Below are 20,823 nucleotides of genomic sequence, written 5' to 3'. Positions count from 1 at the left end.
AGCTCCCTCTTTTTTAAAAATGGTACCCATTGCAATGACACTGGACCAGCCTTTAGGGTTGTCTTAAGTTACTGCTCTAAACTCCTTCCCAGGACGAGAATTTTTAGAAATTCGGGGGCGGGGGTCGCCCTTCGCTGCCTCTGCGCGGAATTGAACCCATGAATTTCTCACTAAATAAACGGGAATATAGGGCTTGCCGGCTGGGAAGGGCATTTCTGTTTGCAGGGGGGGGGGGCGGATCTGCTGCCGCTCCCCCTCCCTCTGGGTCAATGAGCTCCGCTTCCTAGAGAGGCAGGAAGGGGGTTTTATTGCGGGGGAGGGAAGAGGCTATTTGGAGGGGAGGGGTCTCCATCTTCATTCGCGGAAGAGAAGCGGACTTGGAGAAGAGGAGAAAGAGGTGCCGCATATTGGGGGGTTATTTGGGGAGGGGGGTGGGAAAAGGATTTGCTTTCCCTCCCCCTGAATCTACAAACAGGGCAGCTGGGAAAGGAGGCGGGAGGATTGCGGGGGGGGGTGTGCAAAGAAAGCAGGGAGGGGCTCCGCCCTTTCTCTGTGGGGAAGGGGGGCTGGCTGGATGCAGGCCATCCTGTTGCAAAGTGGGGTCCTCTCCCCCCAGGAGGGTTTGCATTGCAAGTTCCTTTTCGAAGCGTAGAGATCGCTCCCATGTTGGGGGGAGGGGGCGAAGACACTTGAGAGGAACCAGAAAAGGGTGCCCCCCCCCGAGCAATTTAACTACAAAGGTATTCGCAGCCCCACCCTGTGCCTGTAGACTCAGAGGTCAGTCCTCCTCCGTTCAAAGGGGAGGGCAGCCCCATTCCACCTTGTGATGCTACTCTCTGATCTGCCCCCCTCCCGAAATCTGCTGCTGAAGCCCCTGCCTCAGTGGGGCGGAGATGGGGGGGGCAAGCAGGGGAGAGGAAGTGGAAGCAGCTGGAGAACAGAGTCACCTCTGGATTGGGGGAGATCTCGAGTTGGGGTGTGTGAGAAGTGGACAATGTCAAGGGGAAATCGGCCTCCGGAGCTTCCTGAGTAAGAAAGAGGCTGATGGGAGAAGGAAGGGGGCAGACCCCCAGCTCCCCTTTCAGAAATCCTAGTCTGGCCGGCTGAGGTTGCTTTGGCAAAAAGGAAATAGCCTTGTTGGGTTTCCCATGTTGGGGGGTGCAGTTGGGGAGGGTTTGCTGTGCTGCTTTTGTGCCCCAAAACTGGAGGGAAGAGGCACATTTTCCATTTCCTGAAGCATGAAAAAGCACCTTGTCAGTTTCCCTCCTGCTTGGCAGGGGAAATGGGCCCATGGATGGCAGGAATTGAAAGTGATCAAGGTCGCAGGAGCCCTTTAAATATGTTCATGGCAGAGACTGGAGGAAATAAAGAAATGCCCCCTCCCCAGCTGGACTTGGGGGAAAGAGGAAGGGGGATGAGTTTTTAATGCTGTTTCTTTCCAAAAAGAGGCTTCTCCAGATATCCTCTTGGGACTTTGCCGGAAAGGAGAATCAAAGGCCTGTCTTGCAGGATTGGCCCAGCGCAGAGGTGCTGAGGGACTTTCTCTGCCGGTGCTGCCAGCCTCACTCCTGCCTGGCCTCGTCCCCATCCAGGTTGCCAGGAGGGTCTTGTAATGCTGTAAGGTAAAGGGACCCCTGACCATTCGGTCCAGTTGTGACCGACTCTGGGGTTGTGGTGCTAATCTCGCTATACTGGCCGAGGGAGCCGGCGTACAGCTTCTGGGTCATGTGGCCAGCATGACTAAGTCGCTTCTGGCAAATCAGAGCAGCGCAGGGAAACGCCATTTACCTTCCCGCCAGAGCGGTACCTATTTATCTACTTGCACTTTGACATGCTTTCGAACTGCTAGGTTGGCAGGATACTGTAGGTGATCTAAAACCCACCTGGGCAATGCTCACACCAGAACTCTGCAAGGTGGGCCAGGATTACAGCCAGTTTAGTGTTTGGGACAGGGGTGGAGACCGTTCTCCAGCCTGAGGTCCTAATTCGCTCCTGAGCAGCCTTCCAGGGGCCACTTTCCATTGATGGGCAGGGCCAGAGTTGGTAGAACTATCTATGGAGGTGACTCTGAGCTTTGTCCAGGAGCTGCCTGCCTTCCAGGGATTTTTTCCACCCACACAAAAGTCCCCCAGGAGGCAGCTGGGAAGTATTGGAAAGAGGGTGTGGCGCTGGGGAAGTTCTTGAGGGCCAGAGAGTGAGAGACAAAAAGGAATTGAGAGCCAATTCAGCCCCTGGGTCTGAGGTTCCCCACCCTGCCGTTTGGGTGCTGTTCCTACACCAGGGAGACCCAGTCTCCCATCCCCATTCTCAGGAGGGATGCCCTGTGCCCAGTTTGAACCCCCTGATTATTTCTCCTCCTGTCCTTCCCCACAGTGTAGGGAAGATAAAAGAGGGGACACAGGACTAGGGGGCCAGAAGCCACTAAACTTTGTATTTCTGTCTCCTAAACTATAATCCATGTTAGCGCATAGAGTGCTCTAAATATTTCCATCTGCTCCGCTTGGATGGAGCTTCTGCACCCTGGTGCCCTCCAGATGTTGCTTTTCTTCTGACTGCAAATTCTGCATATAATTTAGGGGTTTTCCTTATTTTCTTTATTCTAAATGTATCAAAGGGACAGAAACTGGTTTCCTGGGTGGCTGTTTGGGGGAAAGGAACAGTGAGGTCTGCAGAGGTACTGGCCGTAATGCTTTCTGCGAAGCTTCATTAAGAGTTTGGGATTTCATCCTAGAACTTTAGAATCCGAAGCTGAATGTCCCCTAAAGACTGAGGCAGCTTATACTATTATAAAGAGCTTGTAGAAAGGATTACATCCTTCCAGTTTTTTGCAATTAGAATTTATGGGTATTAGCTTATTAATACTGGTATTTGTAATTTGTAAATAAATCTGCCTTTCTGTGAACTGAGACATCTGGGTATATAAATTCAATAATAATAATAATAATAATAATTTCTGCATTGTTCTCCTTAAAGAGCTGCTCCCTGCTTTGAAGTGCATCTTGGCAACAGCTGAGAGAGTCCCAGAAGTGGCCCAGTTTACGCCTCCTCCTCCTCCGTCCTTTCCACTGGCAGCGCAATGGCCTCTGAGACCCCCTCTGAACAGTCTCTTCTTAAAGGTGGAGTGGAAAGAGGAGCCAGGCAGCTTCCTCAGGTAGGGAAAGAGCAATGAATCATAGAATCATAGAGTTGGAAGAGACCACAAGGGCCATCGGGTCCAACCCCCTGCCAAGCAGGAAACACCATCAGAGCACTCTTGACATATGGTTGTCAAGCCTCTGCTTAAAGACCTCCAAAGAAGGAGACTCCACCACACTCCCTGGCAGCAAATTCCACTGTCGAACAGCTCTTACTGTCAGGAAGTTCTTCCTAATGTTTAGGTGGAATCTTCTTTCTTGTAGTTTGGATCCATTGCTCCATGTCCGCTTCTCTGGAGCAGCAGAAAACAACCTTTCTCCCTCCTCTATGTGACATCCTTTTATATATTTGAACATGGCTATCATATCACCCCTTAACCTCCTCTTCTCCAGGCTAAACATGCCCAGCTCCCTTAGCCGTTCTTCATAAGGCATCGTTTCCAGGCCTTTGACCATTTTGGTTGCCCTCCTCTGGACACGTTCCAGTTTGTCAGTGTCCTTCTTGAACTGTGGTGCCCAGAACTGGACACAGTACTCCAGGTGAGGTCTGACCAGAGCAGAATACAGTGGCACTATTACTTCCCTTGATCTAGATGCTATACTCCTATTGATGCAGCCCAGAATTGCATTGGCTTTTTTAGCTGCCGCGTCACATTGTTGGCTCATGTCAAGTTTGTGGTCAACCAAGACTCCTAGATCCTTTTCACATGTACTGCTCTCAAGCCAGGTGTCACCCATCTTGTATTTGTGCCTCTCATTTTTTTTGCCCAAGCGCAATACTTTACATTTCTCCCTGTTAAAATTCATCTTGTTTGTTTTGGCCCAGTTCTCTAATCTGTCAAGGTCGTTTTGAAGTGTGATCCTGTCCTCTGGGCTGTTAGCCACCCCTCCCAGTTTGGTGTCATCTGCAAATTTGATCAGGATGCCCTTGAGTCCATCATCCAAGTCGTTGATAAAGATGTTGAATAAGACCAGGCCCAAGACAGAACCCTGTGGCACCCCACTAGTCACTCTTCTCCAGGATGAAGAGGAACCATTGATGAGCACCCTTTGGGTTCGGTCAGTCAGCCAGTTACAAATCCACTGAGTGGTAGCATAGTCAAGACCGCATTTTACCAGCTTCTTTACAAGAATATCATGCGGCACCTTGTCAAATGCCTTGCTGAAATCAAGGTAGGCTACATCCACTGTGTTCCCTTCATCTACCAGGGTTGTAATTCTGTCAAAAAATGAGATCAGGTTAGTCTGACATGACTTATTTTTCAGAAATCCATGCTGACTATTGGTGATCACAGCATTCCTTTCTAGGTGCTCACAGACTGTTTGCTTAATGATCTGCTCCAGAATCTTCCCTGGTATTGATGTCAGACTGACTGGGCGGTAATTATTTGGGTCCTCTCTTTTCCCCTTTTTGAAAATAGGGACAACATTTGCCCTCCTCCAGTCTGCCAGGACTTCGCCTGTTCTCCAGGAATTCTCAAAGATGACTGCCAGTGGTTCTGAGATCATATCTGCCAGTTCTTTTAATACTCTTGGATGCAGTTCATCTGGCCCTGGAGACTTGAATACATCTAAACTAGCCAAGTATTCTTGTACTATCTCCTTAGTTATTCTGGGCCGTGTTTCCTCTGCTGAATCATTTGCTCCAAATTCTTCAGGTCGGGCATTGTTTTCTTTATCGGAGAAGACTGAGGCAAAGAAGGCATTGAGGAGTTCAGGCCTTTCTGTGTCCCCTGTTTGCATTTCACCATCTTCTCCTCTGAGTGACCCCACGGTTTCTTTGTTCTTCCTTTTGCTACGAACATACCAATAAAAGCCTTTTTTTGTTGCTTTTAACCTCTCTAGCATGCCTGAGTTCATTCTGTGCTTTAGCTTTTCTGACTTTGGGTCTACACGTGCTGGCTATTTGTTTGAATTCCTCTTTGGTGTTTTTCCCCCTTTTCCATTTTTTGTACACATCCTTTTTTAATCTTAACTCAGTTAAAAGTTCTTTAGATAACCACCCTGGCTTCTTTAGGCACCTTCCATGTTTCCGTCTCATTGGTATACTATCTCCCTCTTAACAAACTCCCAGCCATCATGAACTCCCTTTCCTTTTAGTATTACTGTCCATGGGATCTCACCCAGCACTTCCCTAATTTTATGAAGTCGGCTTTCTTAAAGTCAAGAAATTGAGTCCTGTCTTCTAAGAGGGCAATCAACATGCAGTTGCTGCAGGTAAAGCTGCCTGCAACCTTTGGCAAGATGGCAAACATTGCGCAGGAACCGCAGGGGACTGCAGCTGTTCCCTCACCCTCCATCTTGAGAACGTGTCGTTGTGGGTGACTACAGCGGTCTCCATCATAAAAAGCGTGAAGACAGGACAAATAACTCCCCCCCCCAAAAAAAAACCCTAGGTCTCCCCCAACAAACGTTTGAGACTAGCTCCCTTAAATCTAAAAGATGGATCAAACTGCCTTTTAAGCTCTGATAAGCTCCTCCCACAGCTAATCACCTGCCTCAACAGAAACCCTGCCCCCTCTGACCTTTGCACAGGGAGAGCACCTAATTAGCCACAAAGAAACACACACACAAGAAAACCCTTTTTGCTCCTTCTTCAGCTGGGGAAGAATGGGAGCAGGGAGGAGGGAAGAGGCACAGATGGGACCACCCAGCCTCCCTCTGTGTTGAGTGGGGATGATGGGGACCAAAGAGAAGCTCTGTTTTCTTCCTCTTCTTCTTCCAGGCCCTCTTGACCTTTGAGGAGGTGGCTGTGTTTTTCACGGAGGAGGAGTGGGCTCTGCTGGATCCAGGCCAAAGAGCTCTGCACAAGGAAGTCATGGAGGAGAATTATGAGATGGTGGCCTCTCTAGGTAAGGGCACATTTTTATTCCTCTTGGCTGTTAGACGTTGGATGTGTGAATCTGCTGTTTGAGCCATTTATTCATTCTGTGTCTTCTTCTTTGGCAACCTCTTATAGCTGAGTAAGATTGTCTTCCATGAACACAGTTTTAACGGTGTGTCCGTAATTGACTGTAGAGTCCAATTCTGGATCCACAAATCCTTTGGCAGTGGGGACATAGGTTTCTGGGCAGGAGTTAATCACAGCGAGGTTTTGCCAAACATGCTTTCCTCATCCTGAGTTTGTGCTTCTTTAAAGTCCACGAAGCCTTTGGTAAAGCTATTTTCCAGTTGGCACTCTTGCAGGCCAGTGTTTCCCAATTTCCTATACCCCATTTTTTTAGATTAGCCTTCAGAATATCTTGAAACCACTTTAGTTGTCCACCTGTATTTAACTTTCCATTCTTAAGTTGGAAATAGAGTAGTTGCTTTGGAAGACAATAATCAGGCATCTGAACAACCTGACCAGCCCAACAAAGTTGATGTTGAAGATTGTAGTTTATAGCAACGCTGTACTTTTATCAGTAGGTAACTCTTCATAAGCTGATATTGTGGTATGAATTCCCCCAAAAAACCAAAAAAGGGAAAATCTACAAAGAGACTCACAGGTTAATAATTGTGGTATGAGGTTTCCTGGTCCACATCATTTATTAGCTTTTAATGGGCCAGCAGATACTTTATTGTCTTTGCTTCAAAAGATTAATATTTTTGTATATTTTTAGAGTCATATAAAGTAATATCTGTGGTTACAAACCGTCCTTCTTGTGAAAGCTTCAGGTTACGTGCTCCGCTAACCTGGAAGTAGGTGCTCCTGGTTGCGAACTTTGCCCCAGGATGCGAGCGGAATCGCCCCATTAGCGAAAGTGTGCCTCAGGTTAAGAACGGTTTCGAGTTGAGAACGGACCACTGGAGCGAATTAAGTTCATAACCAGAGGTACCACTGTATTAGTACTATAGCACTTAGGTTTTACTTATTCCTCATAGAGTGGCTCTGATACTCAGGTCTGAGCTCATCTCCTTGCTTGGAACTGAACAATACAGGCATGTTGTCCTGGACCAATTGAGAGGTACATACTTCCACTTTGCTGGGAGACTGTACCTTTGTATGTCTCCTTTCAGTGTGTAGGAATATAAAACCGGCCCTGAAAGACCTACATTGGCTCCCAGTACGTTTCCGAGCACAATTCGAAGTGTTGGTGTTGACCTTTAAAGCCCTAAATGGCCTCGGTCCAGTATACCTGAAGGAGCATCTCCACCCCCATCATTCTGCCCGGACACTGAGGATCAGAACGAGGGCCCATCTCTTCCAGCATCCTGGTGCAGGTGTAGGTGATGTGTACAGTGGGTTGGAATGTATCAGCAAGAAATTACAGATCATGGAGAAAGGAGAAAGCTGAAAACAGAGGTGCAGGAGGGGGAAAGTGTGTCCCTCCAGATGTTGCTGCACTACAACTCCTGCCATCCCTGGTCATTGGCCATCTTTGCTTTGGTTGATGGTACTTAGAGTCCAACCACATCTGGAGGGCCATAGATGTCTCACCTCAGCACAGAAGAGAAGGTGCTGATTGGACTTGATGTGTTTTAACTTCTCTGGTTTTCTTCCTTGAATACCTAACAATATTATCTTTCTCTCCCACTTTAAACCAGGTGATGGAGAAGCCAATCTGAATTTTGAGGGGCCATCTGTAAAGTACTTCACTGCGAGTGAACACCTTAGGACACATCTTCAAACTAACACTGAGGAGAAACCCTTTAAATGTATGGAGTGCGGAAAAAGCTTCAGTGAAAAGGGAAAACTTGCCGTACATCAACGAATTCACACAGGGGAGAAACCATTTGAATGTATGCAGTGTGGAAAGAACTTCAGACAGTCTTCACACCTTACTGTACATCAACGAACTCACACAGGGGAGAAACCATTTAAATGTACTGAGTGCGGGAAGTGCTTCAGTGAGAGTGGAAGTTTTACTCTACATCAAAGAATTCATACAGGGGAGAAACCGTATAAATGTATTGAGTGTGGGAAGTGTTTCAGTGAAAGTAGAAAACTTACTGTACATCAACAAATTCACACAGGGGAGAAACCCTTTAAATGTACGGAATGCGGAAAAAGCTTCAGTCAGAGTGGAAGCCTTACTGTACATCAACAAATTCACAGAGAGGAAAAACCATTCAGATGTTTGGAGTGCGGAAAGAGCTTCAGTCAGAGTGGAAGCCTTACTATACATCAACGGAGTCACACAGGGGAGAAACCATTCAGATGTATGGAGTGTGGGAAATGCTTCAGTCAGTGTTCACACCTTACTAGACATCAGCGGACTCACACAGGGGAGAAACCATTTAAATGTATGGAGTGTGGGAAGGGCTTCAGTCACAATGGAATACTTACTGTTCATCTACGAACTCACACAGGGGAGAAACCATTTAAATGTATGGAGTGTGGGCAGAGCTTCATTCACAATGGAATCCTTACTGTACATCAACGAACTCATACAGGGGAGAAACCATTTAAATGTATGGAGTGTGGGAAATGCTTCAGTCAGTGTTCACACCTTACTATACATCAACGAACTCACACGGGAGAGAAACCATTTAGATGTATGGAGTGTGGGAAGGGCTTCAGTCACAATGGAATACTTACTGTACATCAACGAACTCACAAAGGGGAGAAACCATTTAAATGTATGGATTGTGGGAAGGGTTTCAGTGAAAGTGGAGCTCTTACAAGACATCAACAAACTCATACAGGCGAAAAACCATTTAGATGTATGGAGTGTGGAAAGAGCTTCAGACACACTTCACACCTTACTCTACATTTGCGAACTCACACAGGGGAGAAACCATTTAGATGTACAGAGTGTGGAAAGAGCTTCAGTCGGTGTTCACATCTTAATATACATCTACGAACGCACACAGGGGAGAAACCATTTAAATGTATACATTGTGGGAAGGCTTTCATTGAGAGTGGAGCTCTTACTAAACATCAACGATCTCACACAGGGGAGAAACCATTTAAATGTTTGGAGTGTGGGAAGTGCTTCAGTAAGAGTGCAACTCTTAGAAAACATAATCAAACTCACAGAGTATCAACTGTTTAAATGAAAGTGTTGAATATGTTTCACTTATAATGAAGTTCTTAATCAACACCTATGGACTCTCACAGGGGAGAACCCATTTAGATGTATGGAGTGTTCCAAGTTTTTCCCACAGAGTTCACTTTGTGCTCCATATCAACAAACTCATATAGGGAAAAATCAGTTGTAAATGCATGGAGTATATTTGATGTTCTGGTGTTTGTATGGAAAGTTGTACATATATGTATTAAAGCAATGAAGGTAATGTCTTATAATAGTAACTATAATGCTAAAGATAATGTACTGTTAGGGATGTGCAGAATGCGACTCTGGAGTGCTCATTGAGAGTAAACATGCTGAGAGTCTGTTGATATTTGGTCTTTGCAGAGAGAATTGGGAATGGAAACTTGTGAAAAGTGGAGTACGACAGTAGTGTTTAGGAAGCAGGATTGGCTCTGGAATCCTATAACTGAAGAGTTGAAAGGGACTCTTAAGGTCTTCTAGTCCAATTCCCTGTTACAAGAACAGCAGCATAACGCCCATTTTTATAATTGCAATAAAGGAAAAATGAAAACACAAAATGACTGAAAAGTAATTATTAAACCTTGCTACATTGTTTATATTTTATAAATTAATTGTTTTACAATACCTTCTCATTCATGGCTACATTAATGGCAGCAAAGTGGATAAAATCCCTGGTGGCAGCCGGAATACAGGAGGTGTTCAGGGGAAGAACCAGTATACGGAGGGAAAGTGGCACAGGGAAATGTGGGTATTGCCAGTGGTTTCAGGAGAGTCCTTTCCCTGAGGAGAAAGGAATCTGTGCCTAAGTAATTGGCCCATCTTTCAGAAATCGAGATGATCTGGCAGATCTGCAAATCTTTTATGAAGCAGCCTGCCTGAGTTGGTTAAAAGAATGGATTACATTGGATAATGCAGACATCCTGGACCTAGAAGGCCATCATTTAAAATTTTGCTGGCATGCATGTTTATGTTATGGTGAGGTGAAAATTTACAAAAGCTTTAGAAACCATATTGTAAGGAAGAATTTGTATAGAGTTTGGGAGAAATATAAAACTCTGTTGAAAATTAAAACATGTTTACGGCTATCTCCTATTGAGCCTATTACAATAAAGAGAGGTAATATGGATAGACAATGGGCAATTTACAGGGAATTGTAGCTTACAGGCCCATCTTTTAGAAATCTGTAGAAAGAGCAGGCAGTATAGGAGGCTGAAAGCAGAGTTCATCTGGAGCTACTCCTCCCTCTGCTGGCATTGAGCATTTACTCATGATATGACGCAGCCCCAGCAGGTCCTAGAAGCTACCCACAGTTGGACTTCATCCCCAAACGCCCCCTCCTCCATTGCCTCCCAAGACAGACAGATGCCAACAGGGTCTCTCTGCCTGCCGAGGATTCCACCTGGGACCTCCTGCAGGCAAAAGCATTGAATTCAAGACCTTTTAAAATAAATCATTTATTCAAAATAAATACAGCTTTGTCCACTGCCATAATATCACAGAATGATCACTCCAATCCTCAATCCCAGATCACGGTCATGTTGGCTCCCCCAATACCTTCAATAGGAACCCAACTACCCATCAGCCTGGCTAGACATTTCCAATCATTATATCCCCTCCACAAATACCTCCGTGGTGATGATGATGTTGATGGCATTAAAATATCGTGTTCTTTTTCAATAAAGGGAGACCAGATTGTGTCAAAGGTGTCTTTTTTGGAGATGCCTTTGATTAGACACCGATGGCATGTGAGGCGTTGTGATAGAGCAATGGTCCAGATGTTATTGATCCAAGCCCCTATTGGTTTTTTAGAGGTTTCCTTCCATCGGGCAGTAACTGTAGTTTAGCTGCTGTGAACAGAAAGGAAATTAATTCTTTAGATTGAAGCCTAGAATATGGGATAAAATCCAGTTATGATGAGGCAAGTCCTGGATTAGGACGGATAGATTGTTTAGTGAATTGGGGGGGTCAGATAAAAAAAACTTCCCCCCAGAAGATGTGGACCACGGTACACTCCCACCAAACATGAAAATAGGAATCTGAGACCTTCTGCATGCAAAGCAACTGCTCTGTCACTGAGCTGCATCCCCACACAAGAAAGCCTAACTTTCTCCATCAGCTCCCGCTTTTTTAAAAAAGGAACTGTTAGTGGAATTTATGGAAATTTATGAAATTTACCAAAATCATCACAATCACTCCTGCAAATGTCCCTACAAAACATTTCATCAACCAGTTTTCCTATATTCAAAGGGCCTCCGCTGCAGATTTCCAAATGTAACAATTCACTGATACAGACGCTTCAGGTTACAGACTCCGCTAACCCAGAAATAGTGCTTCAGGTTAAGAACTTTGCTTCAGGATGAGAACAGAAATCGTGCTCTGGCAGCACAGCAGCAGCAGGAGGCCCCATTAGCTAACGTGGTGCCTCAGGTTAAGAACTGTTTCAGGTTAAGAACAGACCTCCAGAACGAATTAAGTTCTTAACTCGAGGTACCACTGTAAAATTGCTCAAGTATCGTATTTGTGCCATTCCAACTTTGTTCTGTTCAGGAAAGGAATGGACGTCTTGGACATGGGCAGAGGCAGCCATAATCCCTGGAGCCTGAGACCACGTACTCAGCAGCCTCCTTGCCTGGCTGATAATCGCTGGCATTCTGAGTGGTAGCCATATCAGAAACCAGGTAAACCCGACCGCAGTTTTTTAAGGATCTTGGGATCTTGGTCAAGACAAAAGGGAGTAATTAACTTGACCAGGAGAAAAGGAACATGTACATCAGGCATGTTCAACAGGTCAATCACGATCTACCTGTCAATCATGGGATGTGTAATAAACGTAAATCTGCCCTTATGGGGAACACAAGAGCCCTTATAGAGTCCTTTGCAGGTTCTCCATCGGTTGGATAAAATAACAGAGGCCAAACAGAGAATATTGAGAAGCAAAGCAGCTAGTAAGCCTGATCTTTATTGACAGTTGCAACAGGGTGCTCACAACCCCACGCAGGAGAAAGGAGGAGGACCCAGAACAAAGGTGTGTCCGACACTGAGGTCCAGCTCCGAGGGCCTTCTGGCGGTTCCCTCGCTGCGAGAAGCCAAGTTACAGGATCCCCCACCCCCTCCCTCCTTGCAGAGAAAACATTTGAAAAGGGTTTCAGGGCGGTCCTCCTGTGCTGCTCCAGACATGTGGTATGTGCTTGGTTGGTACATTTATGAACATTTATTATATATGTATAAGACCTTAAAATTTTTATTTCAGACGTCATTGGTCGATCGCTGTCAATCACAGGACCTTCAGCAATCTGCGCGACCCACAAAACAATGGGAAATGTCAGCGGGACCCTTAGCGATGGGCGAGACCAAAAAAAGTCCTCCCCCCCAATAAAAAATGCTCAACAAGTTTGGTTCCCTCCCCCCCCCCAAAAAAAGCTCAGCAACTAGCTCAACGTTGCTTGTCAATAACAACGGGTAGATCAAAGCCATAATAACACTGCGAGTAGATTGCTTTTTCTTGGGAGTTGGAGGTATCTAATGCACATAATCACCTTTGTTATACTTAATGGGAGTGAAGTGCAGGTCAAGGGATGGATGGAGGCAAAACTTCTGCCAAAAGACCCTCTCCCAGGTTATGACATAGCTGTGATGTATATATGACGTATGTATGTCACTATGTATGGTCTGAAGCTCAACATCAAAAAAACGAAGATCATGGCTACTGGTCCCATCACCTCCTGGCAAATAGAAGGGGAAGAAATGGAGGCAGTGAGAGATTTTACTTTCTTGGGCTCCATGATCACTGCAGATGGTGACAGCAGCCACGAAATTAAAAGACGCCTGCTTCTTGGGAGAAGGGCAATGACAGGCCTAGACAGCATCTTGAGAAGTAGAGACATCACCTTGCCAACAAAGGTTCGTATAGTTAAAGCTATGGTTTTCCCAGTAGTGATGTATGGAAGTGAGAGCTGGACCATCAAGAAGGCTGATCACCGAAGAATTGATGCTTTTGAATTCTGGTGCTGGAGGAGACTCTTGAGAGTCCCATGGACTGCAAGAAGATCAAACCTCTCCATTCTGAAGGAAATCAGCCCTGAGTGCTCACTGGAAGGACAGATTGTGAAGCTGAGGCTCCAGTACTTTGGCCACCTCATGAGAAGAGAAGACTCCCTGGAGAAGACCCTGATGTTGGGAAAGATGGAGGGCACAAGGAGAAGGGGGCGACAGAGGACGAGATGGTTGGATAGTGTTTTCGAGGTTACCAGCATGAGTCTGACCAAGCTGCGGGGGGCAGTGGAGGACAGGAGTGCCTGGCGTTCTCTGGTCCATGGGGTCACGAAGAGTCGGACACGACTAAACGACTAAACAACAACAACAGTGTCACTAAGGGTGTTGAGTGTAAAAAGGGAAGCTTATAAAAAAGAGAGCTTCCTGCTGCTTCTTCCGTGTGGTGGGTGGAAGTCCTGCTGCAACAATAAAGATCCAGGGGGGAGGCTTTTCAGAAATCGGGGGTGGGGGGGTGGGGGGTGAGGGTGAGTCGCCCTTCGCTGCCTCTGCGGGGAATTGAACCCATGAATTTCTCACTAAATAAACGGGAATATAGAGCTTTCCGGCTGGGAAGGGCATTTCTGTTTGCAGGGAGGGGGGGGCGGATCTCCTGCCCCTCCCCTCCCTCTGAGTCAATGAGCTCCGCTTCCTAGAGAGGCAGGAAATTTATTTTTCTTTTTTTTTGGGGGGGGAGAGGCTATTTGGAGGGGAGGGGTCTCCATCTTCATTCGCGGAAGAGAAGCGGACTTGGAGAAGAGGAGAAAGAGGTGCCGCATATTTGGGGGTTATTTGGGGAGGGGGGTGGGAAAAGGATTTGCTTTCCCTCCCCCTGAATCTACAAACAGGGCATTTGGGAAAGGAGGCGGGAGGATTGCGGGGGGGGGGTGTGCAAAGAAAGCAGGGAGGGGGGCCGTCCTTTCTCTGTGGGAATCGGGGGGGGGGCTGGATGCAGCCCATCCTGTTGCAAAGTGGGGTCCTTCCCCCCAAAAAAAACAGGGTTTGCATTGCAAGACCCTTTCTGAAGCGCAGAGATCAAGCCAGCCTCCCAAGGTGGGGGGAGGGGGGCGAAGACACTTGAGACGAACCACAAAAGGCCCCCCCCCCCAGTGGAACTTAATTGCAAAGGGATTCGCAGCCCCACCCTGGGCATGTTGACTCAGCAGTCCGTCCTCCTCCGTTCAAAGGGGGGGGGGCAGCCCCATTCCGCCTAGTGATGCTCCTCTCTGCTTAACACCCTCCATCTCCCTTCTCACTGCTGCCCGCTCCTGCCCCCCCCCCAGGCTCTGTCTCCTGCTTCAGGGGAGGGCTGAGCTCCTCCAGGACCCTAATCTGCCCCCTTCTCACTGCTGCTGAAGCCCCTGCCTCAGTGGGGCTCCTGGTAGAGCTGGTTCCATGGGGGAAGATATGGAGGGCAGGCAGCGGCTATTGTGAGGAGTTGGCAAAAGGAAACAAGGATTTGCTTCTTGGGAAGGGGGTGGCCCTCCCCACCCATGTTGGCAGAGTGGGGAACAATGGGGGGGGGTTTGCTGTCCTGTTTATGTGCCCCTGAAGCGGCGGGAAGAAGCACATTTTGGATTTCCTGGAGCTTGGAAAAAACACCTGACCGGTTTCCCTCCTGCTAAGGGTATACGTGTGGCGGGATTGAAAACTAATCAGGCAAGTTCAGGTCTGTGCTCACAAGGGGCCAGTTTTGACGCTCTGGTTTTATTTTCACCCTGTCCTGTCTCACAGAGTTGGGGAAAAAAGAAGCGCAGCTCCTTTCTTTGAAGTACAACTGCGAAAGTCCCAGAAGTGGCCAACTTTACGGCTCCTTCGAATCGCCTCACCAATGGCCTCAGAGGCACCGTTTGGACCTTCTCTTCTTCAAGGTGGAGTGGAAAGAGGAGCCAGGCAGCTTCTTCAGGTAGGGAAAGAGCATTGGGGAATCAGGTTGGAGGGAAGAGGCACAGATGGGACCACCCAGCCTCCCTCTGTGTTGAGTGGAGATGATGGGGATCTAAGAGAAGCTCTGTTTTCTTCTTCTTCCAGGCCCTCTTGACCTTTGAGGAGGTGGCTGTGTTTTTCACGGAGGAGGAGTGGGCTCTGCTGGATCCCGGCCAAAGAGCTCTGCACAAGGAAGTCATGGAGGAGAATTATGAGATGGTGGCCTCTCTGGGTAAGGATGAATTTTTATTCCTCTTGCCTGTTAGATGTGGAAGGTGTCAACCAGCTCTTTGTGCCATTTATTCATGCCGTGAAGGAGCAACATAGGAATAGCCTGCTGTATCAGTGCAGTGGCCCATCTAGTCCAGCATCCTGTTCTCACACTGGCAAAACCAGATGCCTGTGTGAAACCAGCAAGCTGGATTCGAACACAAGAGCACTGTTGCCTCCTGTAGTTTCCAGCATTTATAAAAAACATTGGTGCTTCTGACTATGGAGGCATTGCAGAGCCATCACAACGAGTGGCCGGCAATAGACTTCTCCTCCTTGTATTTGGGCCATCATTGCTCCCTGTGGGATCGAGTTCCCTAGTTTAACTATGTGCTGTGTGAAGGAGGCTGATATTTTATCTGTGCTTAGTGAATAATAATAATAATAATAATAATAATAATAATAATAATTTATTATTTCTACCCCACTCATCTGTCTGGGTTTCCCCAGCCAATCTGGGCAGCTTCCAATAAAATTAAAAGCATCTCCCTAAACAGGGCTGCCTTCAGATGTCTTCTAAAAGTCGGGTAGTTGTTTATTTCCTTAACATCTGATGGGAGGGCGTACCACAGGGCGGGCGCCACTACCAAGAAGGCCCTCTGCCTGGTTCCTTGTAACGTCACTTCTCGCAGGGAGGGTACCTCCAGAAGGCCCTCGGAGCTGGACCTCAGTGTCTGGGCTGAACGATGGGGGTGGCGATGCTCCTTCAGGTATACTGGTCCAAGGCCGTTTAGAACTTTAAACGTCAGCACCAACACTTTGAATTGTGCTTGGAAACTTACCGGGAGCCAGTGTAGGTCTTTCAGGACCAGTGTTATGTGGTCTCGGCTGCCACTCCCTGTCACCAGTCTAGCTGCCATATTCTGCATTAGTTGCAGTTTCCGGGTCATCTTCAAAGGTAGCCCCACATAGAGCGTGTTGCAGTAGTCCAAGCTGGAGTTAACAAGAGCATGCACCACTCTGGCGAGACAGTCTGCAGGCAGGTAGGGTCTCAGCCTGCGTACCAGATGAAGCTGGTAGGCAGCTGCCCTGGACACAGAGTTGACCTGCACCTCCATGGACAGTTGTGAGTCCAAAATAACTCCCAGGCTCCACACCTGCTCCTTCAGAGGTACAGTTACCCCATTCAGGAGCAGAGAGTCCCCCACACCCGCTCGCTCCCTGTCCCCCCAAAAGAGTACTTCTGTCTTGTCAGGATTCAACCTGTTAGCCACCATCCATCCTCCAACCACCTCCAGGTACTCACACAGGACCTTCACTGCCTTCAATGGTTCCAATTTGAAAGGGAGGTAGAGCTGGGTATCATCCGCATACTGATGAACACCCAGCCCAATCCCCCTGATGATCTCTCCGAGCGGCTTCATATAGATATTAAAAAGCATGGGGGAGAGGATGGAACCCTGAGGCTCCCCTAACAGCACTTTCTGGACATAGCCCAGGAGGAAGGAGTGGAACCACTGTAGAACAGTGCCCCCAATTCTGAGCTCCCCTAGACGTTCCTCAAGGTTGTAATGATCAATGGTATAAAAAGCCACTGAGAGATCCAGCAGAGCTAGCAAACAGCTTTCACCTTTGTCCCAGGCCCGCCAGAGATCATGGTCCGCATCCTTCAGGCGTGCCTGGAGTTGTTCTGCAACCACCCGTTCAATCACCTTGCCCAAGAATGGAAGATTTGGGACTGGGCGATAGTTGGCCATATTGGCCAGGTCTAAAGATGTTTTTTTAAGAAGTGGTTTAATAACCGCCTCTTTCAGCGGGTCTGGGAAGGCTCCCTCACAGAAGGAAGCCTTCACCACCCTGTAGAGCCCATCACCCAGCCCCTCCCGGCTCGCTTTTATGTTTTTTTTTAATAATAATATTTATTAGGTTTTCTCAAGAAAAAAGGACCACAAAGATAACAAAAAGTAAACATCAAAGAAAAGAAAAAAAGGAAAATTACAACAATCAAAAATCAAAAATTCCACACAAAAAACAAAAGAATAAGAAAAATAAAAAAATTAAAAATCTCTCCTTTCAATTTCTCAGCATTCTTTTACTTATTTTCCTGACTTCCTCTCACCTCCCTCCTTGTATTCCATTTTAAAATTAATTCAGCAAATTCATACCACTTGTCTTACCCTTATTTATCTTATCCTCAAATCTTTAAAGTTCTTAGATTTAAACCATTACTAAAGCCAATTACTTCCTTTCCAGCATCTCTTAATATTTCATTAGAATTACACTAATTCCATAAATGAAAATTTATTACAAAAACATTTCTCATTTTAAGTTTCTCCAGCGTCCCTTTTCCTGGTTCCGGATAATATCAGTCCTTAAGTCTTTAACCCTTGTCAATCCGGTGTTCTAATATCTGAGGCCCTCAAGTCACTTCCAAGCCCCCTCTGCGAGTTTTCTTGTTTCTGTTTGTAGTTACATAAATCCTTGTTCCCTTTTGTATTCTTTCGCATTTTCTTCTCTTTCTCTTTGGGGAGCCAGTCTCTGGAGGACTCTATGTAGTAAAATTCTTCATCTCCTTTTATCCAATTGTCCCATTCCCCAGTGTTGCACTCCCCAATGTTTAGTTTGTAATCCAAAGGGTAGTCATTCCAAAGATAATCTTCCACTTGTTTCACACCCAAGATAATAACTCTCTTAGGTCCACAATTTAACCAGTGTCCTACGAATTCCATCTCCCAATGTTGCAGCTTCTGATCCTGTAAAACTTGGAGACTCTGTGTCTTATGAGATACATTCATAACCTCATGCACTTGCCCTAAGTCAATATCCTGGGTAGATTGTTGTGCAGTTTCTGTAACTGTACATTCCATTGGCACCTCCTTGTTAACTGCAGCTAAAATATATGCTGTCTCTTGATTCATAAGAGACACTTTCTCATCCATCTGTTGCAGCACATCATATATTTTGTCCAGGGCAGATAAAACTTCCTCTCTCATCATTCTGTCAAGGTCAGGAAGCTGGTCCCACGGTCTGATTTTCTCAGCTGCTATGTTCTCTTTGTAAAATAAAACAAAAGCACTGGTAGATCTCCTCTAGGAGGAGTAGTTACATTTTAGCCTCCATTTTTACAGTGTATCCAGCAAGGGAAAATAAAAGTTACTTTCGATTTTCAGATATTTTGTTTCCTTTCAATCTAAAGCAAACAGGCAGAAGGCAGCATAGGACTTATTTTCCTTCCAACTCTATCTGTCAGTTTTCTTATATTCCTGTTATAGGCACCACCGACAATTTCTTTCCTTTCATTCCATCCCCAGGTTAGGAACAGTGAAGACTTATTTTCTTAAATTACTCCCTGCAGGATTTGCAAAGTCACGATTTGTTTTCCCCCTATCCTCCTGCTGTCTAGGGGGGGGATTTGGTAGTTAAAAGAGCAGGAAATTCCAGGCTGTCAATTTACGGCTTTTAGCTTATAAAGTCTTTGCTTTGATCTTTCTACAAAGAACAGAAGGCGGACTTCCTATTTTTACACCTTCCCGTCTCGGCTCTCATTCAAAGGTATAATTTTGATCTACAAGTTTCAATTGTCCTACTCACGGGTTGCTGTTTGAAATCCGAATTAGCATAGGAAAAAGGACAGCACTCTCCGACTTTGGCTGTGCAGCTTCACTCCACAGAAGTAGCAATTGACTCTCAGCACCACGCCAACCCCCGTCTCACTCTGGAGCCCTTTGTAGAGCTCCTTTGCCAAACAGAGGGGCGCAAACGGTGCCCGCCAAGTCCCACGGTCGCAGGCTTCTTCCGTCTGCGATTTTTGAAAGGGTCCCCGCTTCGCTGCAGCGGTAAGACCCGGTTTCTGTGGAGCTGTCTCCCCCTGAATCAGGGAGAATCCGCCATTGTCGGAGGCGCCGCCTCCGGAAGTCCCCGGCTCGCTTTTATGAGCCAGGATGGGCAAGGATCAAGGAGACAGGTGGTCGGTTTCACTCGTTCAAGCAGCCTGTCCAGATCCTCAGAGGTAGCAGATTGAATTGATCCCATGAAACTTGACTAGACTGGCCCTGCTCCCATGGTGGAGTCTACCTCCTTCCAAATCTGAGTGACTTTATCTGCAAAAAACTTTGCAAAATCATTGCAGGAGATCTTGGGGCCCTTATTGGACCCCAGTGGCACAGGTGGTTCCGTTAAATTATGAACCACCTGAAAGAGCCTCCTCCTGCTGTTTGCTGCAGATGCAATAGAGTTGGCGAAGAAGGTCCTCTTCGCTGTTGATATTGCCACTTGGTAGGCTCAACATTGAGCTCTAACCTGTGTCCGGTCTTATTCAGAATGACTATTATCTTTTTAATGTGTTTACAATAAGTTTCCAAAATAATCTACAAAGCATTTCCAATCTTCATTTTTAAAATTATTTTTAATTTTAATTTATATACATTGCAACAATTATTTTGCCTAGTTTTAACATTTTCAATTTCAACTCCCTTCCATCTCTTTCTGCGGTTCCTTAGATTTATTGTCTTCCTTTCCTGCATACTCCAAATTGTCTTAACTTATTCTTTTATTCATCTATTCTTATATATCATATATATATATTAAGCTGCAGGTTTTTACAATAATCCTGCCAATGTCTTCATCTGTTTACAGTTTGTGAATACTCAATAAACCATTTCCATTCTTTTCTAAAAAGTTTGTTACCTTGATTTCTTATTCTTCTGGTAAGTTTCACCATTTCTGCATACTCCATTAGTTTCTGTATGCAATCTTCTTTCGTTGGGACCCCTTCATCCTTCCATTTTTGGACAAATAACAGTCTTGCAACTGTAGTCGTCTACATAAATAAATTTCTATACAGTTTGGGTAGTTCTAATCCTATAATTCCCAAGAGAAAAGCTTCTGGGTTTTTTAAAGGGAAGATATTTTAAACATATTTTTCAGTCATTATGTATCATTTCCCAGTAAGCTTTAACCTTATTACAAGACCACCACATGTGCAAAAGGAACCTTCTTTCTCTTTACATTTCCAACATTTATTTCACTTTAATTTATACATTTTTGCCAAGCTACTAAGTGTTAAGTGCCATCTATATAGCATTTTCATATAATTTTCTCTTAAACCATAACATGCTGTAAATTTTATATCCGTATTCCATAATCTTTACCATGCTTCCATTTGTATATTATGACCAACATCTATTGCCCAGTGTATCATTGAAGATTTCACTTGCTCATTCTTTGTGTCCCATTCCAATAACATTGTGTACATTTTAGACATCACTTTAACATTACAACTTAACATGTCTCTCTCTAATTGTGATTGTTGTTCCCCAAACCCCCGCTTCATATCATTTAAAAATATTTAATTCAAATGATGATATTGTAACCATGTTGTTTACATCCCTGGTAAATCCTTCAATTCTTTTAATTAAAATTCTCATCCTCTCTTAATAAATTTCTGTAAGTTGCCATCATATTTTTCTTTTTCACCGCTATGGCTTCCAAAGGTGAAAGCCAAACGTTCCCAATAATTTTTTATATCTGTCCCATATTCTATACAA

At 45.7% G+C, this 20,823-nt stretch overlaps 1 protein-coding gene across 10 annotated transcripts in view; it reads left to right on the top strand.

Moving 5' to 3' along the window:
- The window catches only part of LOC307206705 (uncharacterized protein), an 83,316-nt gene that overhangs the window by 58,449 nt on the left and 4,044 nt on the right, over nt 1-20,823 (top strand). For 2 of the 10 annotated variants that reach the window (XM_079960060.1, XM_079960061.1), the window contains exons 2-3: nt 2,974-3,151; nt 5,860-5,986. The exons of 2 other annotated variants lie outside the window; for them this stretch is intronic. In XM_079960060.1, the coding sequence (XP_079816186.1) occupies nt 3,077-3,151; nt 5,860-5,986 (202 nt within the window). In that variant the 5' untranslated portion in view covers nt 2,974-3,076. Of the gene's footprint in view, nt 1-322; nt 398-2,973; nt 3,152-5,859; nt 5,987-7,016; nt 7,082-13,821; nt 13,929-14,885; nt 15,048-15,172; nt 15,300-20,823 lie in introns of those variants that run through there. 6 more of the 10 variants (XM_079960059.1, XM_079960055.1, XM_079960062.1 and 3 more) reach the window with 6 other exon arrangements.

The sequence above is a fragment of the Podarcis cretensis genome (genome assembly GCF_951804945.1).
Source record: "Podarcis cretensis genome assembly, chromosome: 2".
In the NCBI taxonomy this organism is placed as follows: Eukaryota; Metazoa; Chordata; class Lepidosauria; order Squamata; family Lacertidae; genus Podarcis; species Podarcis cretensis.
The sequence above is the reverse complement of the archived record's forward strand: the minus strand, read 5'-3'. Positions and strand labels throughout refer to the sequence as shown.